A 7,300-nucleotide genomic window follows, 5' to 3' on the forward strand; every position below is an offset into this window, starting at 1 on the left:
TTCCAAGAGGCGGCTTCGGTGCATCCAAAATATTGGATTAGTTAAAAGTTTGTATATATTCTTCCAATAATGTCATTAATTTTTATATATCAATTTAAAGGTGAAAAACAAAATAATTGAGTCAATAAATCGTTGATCAATAAAGAGAGGAAATTTTCTAGATAAATGGACTAATTCTTTTCTTATAGTGGCTGCATAAGAGAGCATCTTTTTTCTAAAAGAACTACTTGTTACAACTAAACAAAAAATTAATTTCAATGAATTTTTTATTAAAATTAAAGGATAAGTTATAACAATAAGAAATAAAACTTACACTAAACTTGATTATAAAAAAATCATTATCAACAAATATGTTCAGAGATTGAAAGAAAGTTTATCTTTTAATGCATAACCCAATGCAATTCATTAATCTTTTTTGTAAAATGATATATGGCTAATAATCTTTCTGAAATTAATCTTCTTATGAACTTAATTGATTATAGAAAGTTAACTTATTTTTACAAGGTAGAAATCTACTTAAATGATTTTCATATACTGAGTTGGGAAGGCATTCAAATAATAGCCAAGTAGAATATACAGACATTTTTCCATGTCATTTATTTTCATTATATTATTAATAATTTGTGCTTCTAAATGTAAAGATTGTCATTCATGTATGTTGTATGGTAGTCTTTTACTCACATTGTCTCCTTGATAAGTGATCAATCAATAATTGTAATAACTCGGTGTGGTTTGACCAATAGATAAACATAGAACACCTCCTATCATTTGGCATTTAAAATCATTTACCCAAAATAGAGAAAAGAATGACTTTCTTTGTTAGTTTGAATTATGACTTTAATCATTTTGAAAGTTAACGCTTGAATTTGAATTTTGAATTTTGAATTTGTAACCAATAACATCATAACTCAAGAATTTTATGGGTATGAAAAATTACACATACATAGATATCAAATATCTTCCTACACTTAAGATTAACTTAAGATTAGTCACATGCCACTATCTTACCGAGATATCCCTTCGCTTTTTAATCTCTTTTGGGGCATTTGTTTTTTTGTAAACTTTGCATTTATGACATTGAATCATTCACCTAAAGTTATTAATATCATAATCATAGACAAACTTTTGATCAATGGATTAAATTAAACCACGTTAAAAAATTGTTATCTGTCCAACTCTTTCTCCACACTTAAAATGGCTTTTGGCTTGGGGTAATCAAATTTATCTTTTATTTTTTATATTAATTTATTTGATTTGTCAAAAACTAAAATATTATGATAATTTTTTATTAGATAGATAATATATGGGTAATTTGATTATCTCTCTAAATCTTAATTTTTAATTATAGTTTTATTTGTACTTATTAATTTTTAAGACAAAATATCTTCACTCTCAATTAAAATAATAACACGAAGAATATTTTAAAAAATATATATATATATATATATATTTGGAAACCAAATGACAATTTAAAAAATAATTTAATTAATTAATTTCATGATTGGACAACATAAAAAAAGTGCTAATATATTATTTACATGAATAATATTTTATAAAACATACAAAAAAAATACTTTAATATTAGACTTAGCTTAAACAAACACAATACTATTTATATCTAGTAATCTTTTATAAGCATTTAAGTAAAATAATATTTTAATATTCTTTTATTATTTTTAATCAAATACAATGATTATTTATACATGCCAATATTACTAAATAGACACGTCAATTGGGCCGGGCCAAATGGAGGCTTGGCCCGAAGCACGAAAAAAAGTTCGGGCACGATAAAGCTCGGTCTAGCACTATAGAGTGTCGGGCCAAGCCCATAGGCCTATCGGGCCAGACTTAGGACTTTAATATTGGGCCCATGGGCTGGCCCGGTCAACCCGGCACTGTTTATAAAATAAATTTTTTCTTTTTTTTCTAGGCGGCATAAGCAAAAGGTAGCTGTCTTGCGACAGAAGCAGATTTATGCTTCTGCCACTTGGCAGAAGGGCAGATTGGCCTCTGCATAATTTTTTTAATTAATTTATTTTTTAAATAAATCTATTTTATTTTTCTTTATTTTCACTTTTATTTATAAATCTTTTAATCTCTCAATTTCAATTATTTCATTATATTTTTAATCTCATTTCCTCTCATTAACTCTTTTTTGAAAAATATCTAAATTCGTAAATAATAATTTTTTATATTTACAATTTCATTTTAATTTTAATATTATCATTACAAAATATTATAAAATATTTAAATTCACAAATAATAATTATTTATCTTTGAAGAATTCAGATATTTAAATATAGAAGATGAGTAGATAAATGTTATATAGTAGATATATTTTATTTATGTTTTATAATTTATACCGTATGTAAATTAATTTATTTATATTATGTTATCAATTTATAATATTTTTTATCATATAACCACGGTATTCCTCCGCCACAAGTGAGGGATTATAAATAAAATATTCGGGATGTTGTTATTGGTTTTAATAATTGAAAAGAATTTATGTTAAAAAATTTTAATTAAAAATTTTTAAAAAAAATTAATTAAATGGGCTGGACCAGCCCGATTAAAGCCCAATCCGACCCGATTAAAGCCCGACCTGGTCCAATTAAGGCCCGTTATTATATGGGTCGGGCCTTGGGCCTTTATATTTCAATGGGCCGACCTGACCCGAAGGCCCATTACTGTTTGGGCCCACCCAGCCCATTAACCCAATGGGCTGAGCCGGAGCCAGCCCGACCCGGCCCATTGACATCTCTATTACTAAATATACTAATAATTTATATTTAGTAATCTTGTAGATAATTTGTCTTTGTGATAATATTTTATTTTTAGTAATAAAAAATTATTCAAACCAAACATACCTTGACTTTAATCACTGTCGTGAATATCAAAGCTCATTATTGGATCCTTAATGTCATTACCGTAACTCATCTTGGATAAGGATCTAAATTGTGTGTGTTAGTTAATAACAAAAAAATGTAGTGTAAACCTACATAATTCCTTAAAATTAAGATGCAACAATAAGAATTATCTAAGGTTTTCCATATATTTAAGCCAAGGCCTTTTTGTTCATGCTTTAAAAGGAGCAACATGTATATAATTCGGTTCAAACTGTATAATTAAATAAAACCATTTAAAAATTACAGTTTGGTTTAGTTTATAAATTAGTTTAATTTGAGTTAATAAATTTTTAAAAAATAATTTTTAGTTTGGATTATAGTTTGAATGATTTTTAGACCTAACCAAACTTTTAGAAGACATGTATATAATTATATTGGACAAAATTTTTTAATAAACAACTTATTTTTTCATATTTATTTTGTTATTTTATTACATATATGTTATATTTAAATTTCATAGTTATTTTACATATTTATATTATTAACCAAAAAACTATAATTCATTTAATTTTATTAAATAATATATATTTAAAAATGAATTATTTTAATAGATTAAATCGTAATCCAAAAAGGCCCAAACTTTATTTTTTTAATTTGGTTTGAACATTTTTCAAACCTTTTTTTTTTCTAGTTTGGTTTGAAAAACTCTCAAATTATACCAAAACAGATCATGCATATCTATGCATAGCTGGAAAATCTCTAAAGCAAAGATGGTAATTCTTCACATGAAGATAAGATTAAGACCTAGGAAATGAAATATAAAAAGATAATTCATTTACCAAATTGCCTTTACTATTTTAGGTACTTCCTGGTAAGGCTAGCTGGCAATGGCTTCACTTTTGTTAGGTATCGTGGTTATGAATAACTAGAAATAAAGAAATATTGTACGTACACACATTTGAATATATAAATGGATATAAATCAAATATATTATTATATTATTAGATATTATTTTACTATTAATTCAAAATCACTTAATTATATTATGATACATTATTTATATATTAATTTATATACTAAAAAGTACATTTATATAGTTTTATTGCTAGAAGTAAACTAAACCAATCATACTAAATGAAATAAATCTTAGGTTTACTGGTAAATCATATAATCATTATATCAATTAAATTAAGAGTTTAATCTTAGTATATCATTAGTAAAATTGGAGCCTATACTATCATAACAGACCATGAAGGCGCTGAGATCTCCTACTACAAATTCTCATAACAAACAAATTATTCTTCATTCTGCATACAATATAAATCCTAAGACTGGATATATCTAATTTAATATAATAAATTTACCATCCGAGAAGTTGACTGGTCTCTGGAAAGCATGAAAGTGAAGAAGATGTAATATTATATTTAGTAATGTTTATGTCTCCTTGACCACAAAGACTTGAACTTTACCGGTTGAATTAAAACAAAGGCTTTGCACCAATGGTTCTACAAAAAGTGTGGAAACGTATTTGGGATTCCTTTTAAAAGGCTTTAAAGTAAATAGATATGGCATATAATTTATATATTTTATAAAATATTTTGTATTTTGTTATAGGTTACACAGTATTTCTCAAAATTCGATATTAATGTTATCATTTTAAGTAATAATACAAAATACCAACAGTGTAACCCTAATTCTTTCAACTATAAAACAAAACTCAATAAAATATCAGACTATAGCATTGTATATAAATATGAGGGCTTAGCTTGGCCAAGCTGTTTCTCATTCATCCCCATTCTTCGTTGGTTATTAGTTCTGATGGTATCTATCTCTCTTTCTTTCTATTTCTCTCTTTTTGTTATCTTTATATTAATGTTCCCCAAATTGTATATATTTTACTAGTGTTTCATTCTACGATTTCGGAATATTGAAAGACAAAGCTTCGAATTTACCAGTTTCTTGTATTCAATGTTAATATAAAAAATAAAATATAGTTTTTTTTTCTTTCATAGAAAACTTATTCAACAACTATTAATTTGGTACTACATTCCCTATGTATGTATAAACGTGCAATGCATAATGAAAGTATTTCTTTTGTCGTTACTTTCTCTCCACATTTTTATTTAATTTTTTCTGAATATTTGTTTGCCATATATAAAAAAATGCATTTTCATATGTCAATTGGTATCTCTCTCTCTTTTTTTTCTATAATTGAGATAATAATGGTAATATATAGAGGGTTTAAATTTTAATTTTTGGATAAAAATTAGTAAGAGTGATTGTGGATAAAAATGATAACGATTAACTCAGGATCAAAGATCCACGTCAACAATCTTTATCCTAAATTGCCTCATAGATTTTACCAACTTAATTTGAGTCAAAGGCATATTTTATGCTATAAATTCCATCTGGATCAAATAATTTCCTCTAAGAGGATGGCATCCATACTTATTTCTTCGTAGAGTTCACTGATACTTTTCTGCAAATTCACCAGAATTTAATGCAAGTCTCGTCGTCCCTCTTATTAACAAAGAAAAAAATTCCCGATTTGAGTGGAGAATGGTGAGTGAGAATGGCCCCAAGAAGAGAGGATGTGGATGCAGCAAGCAAGATTTCTTGCCAGAGGAATCATTCCAGAGCTGGGGAAACTATCTAAAGGCCTTGTCCAGCACCAAAACAAGGCTTAAAGATCGGCTCCTAGCGCGGTCTGATGACAACCTTGAGCTACGCGAAATGCGAGGTCGCAGTCATAATGAGATGAAGAAAAGCCTCAACTGGTGGGATCTCATTTGGTTTGGCATTGGTGCTGTGATGGGTGCTGGCATTTTTGTCCTCACTGGTGAAGCTGCTAGGAATTATGCAGGTCCTGCTGTCACTGTTTCTTATCTTATATCAGGTTTATCTGCATTGCTATCTGTCTTCTGTTACACTGAGTTTTCGGTTGAGTTGCCAGTGGCCGGAGGGTCATTTGCCTATCTGAGAGTGGAGCTTGGTGACTTTATGGCTTACATTGCTGCTGGAAACATTCTGTTTGAGTATGTAGTTGCCGGTGCTAGCGTGGCCAGGTCCTGGACTTCATATTTTGCTACCTTGTGCAACCACAATCCCGACAGTTTCCGATTAAATATGTCATCTTTTGCTGCAGATTACAGTCATTTAGACCCAATTGCAGTTATTGTCTCAATTGCTGTTTGTGTTGGCGCTTGTTTAAGCATGAAAGGGGCAGCTCGATTCAACTCCATTGCCACTATTATTCATCTCATAATCTTGCTTTTCATCTTCATCACTGGTCTTACACAAGCTAATCCCGCCAATTATGGAAACTTTGCACCCAATGGTGTTCGCGGTATTCTAAAAGCTTCAGCTGCCCTCTTCTTCGCTTATGTTGGGTTCGATGGAGTTGCAACTCTGGGTGAGGAGATTAAAAACCCCGGTAGAGATATCCCAATTGGTCTAATCGGTTCCATGGTGATAACCATATTAACTTATTGCATGCTTTCTGCAACATTGTGCCTTATGCAGCCTTTCAATCAGATTGATGTTGACGCTCCCTTCACCATTGCATTTCAAGCTGCTGGCATGAACTGGGCTAAGTACATCGTTGCCTTGGGTGCATTGAAGGGTATGACCACTGTCTTGCTGGCTAACATTGTTGGCCAAGCTCGGTACTTCACTCACATCGGACGCACACATTTGGCACCACCGATTCTTGCAGTCATCAATGGGAAAACTGGGACACCAGTTAATGCCACAGTTGTCATGACCATTGCAAACTCCATAGTGGCATTTTTCACTAGCTTAGATGTATTATCAAACCTCCTTTCAATTTCGACCTTGTTCATCTTTACACTCGTCGCCATTGCACTGCTAGTAAGGAGATATTATGTTGCAGGCGAAACTTCCAAATCTGACAGATGTAAGCTCATTGGTTTCCTGGCTCTGATAATAGGAGCTTCTATTGCTTCATCAGCTCTTTGGGCACTAAACCAAAATGGGTGGATTGGCTACACAGTAACAGTGCCAATTTGGTTCTTGGCTACACTTGGCTTGCAACTTACAGTGAAGCAAGCAAGGAAACCAAAGTTGTGGGGAGTACCCTTACTTCCATGGCCGCCATCAGCTTGCATTGCTGCAAATATTTTCATCATGGGTTCCATCGATGGCCCCTCATTCATGAGATTCATTATCTGGACATGTATCTTATTGGTTTACTACCTCTTCATTGCACTTCATGCATCGTATGATGCAGCTAAAGATACTATGGAGGCAGCTGATGCATCTCTTGAATCAAACATTTGAAGGTTACCAAACAATACAGTGCAGAAAATAGGTTTCATAAGTGCTTTCCTTTCTATTTTTCCGTATATACGGGATTGTAATTTGAATTCAAACTCACTCAAGTACACAATGAAAATCATCGTTTTTGTCGACAAGTTACCGCTCTAAGAGCT

At 30.7% G+C, this 7,300-nt stretch overlaps 1 protein-coding gene across 1 annotated transcript; it reads left to right on the forward strand.

Moving 5' to 3' along the window:
• The first annotated feature begins 4,541 nt into the window (after positions 1 to 4,541).
• LOC123218559 (cationic amino acid transporter 1-like) lies at positions 4,542 to 7,282 on the forward strand. Its single transcript, XM_044640045.1, has 2 exons — positions 4,542 to 4,670; positions 5,344 to 7,282. The coding sequence occupies exon 2, from the start codon at positions 5,409 to 5,411 to the stop codon at positions 7,146 to 7,148; it is 1,740 nt and encodes a 579-aa protein (XP_044495980.1). The 5' UTR covers positions 4,542 to 4,670; positions 5,344 to 5,408; the 3' UTR covers positions 7,149 to 7,282.
• The last annotated feature ends 18 nt before the right edge of the window (positions 7,283 to 7,300 follow it).

This window comes from Mangifera indica, chromosome 6, assembly GCF_011075055.1.
Source record: "Mangifera indica cultivar Alphonso chromosome 6, CATAS_Mindica_2.1, whole genome shotgun sequence".
Classification (NCBI taxonomy): domain Eukaryota; kingdom Viridiplantae; phylum Streptophyta; class Magnoliopsida; order Sapindales; family Anacardiaceae; genus Mangifera; species Mangifera indica.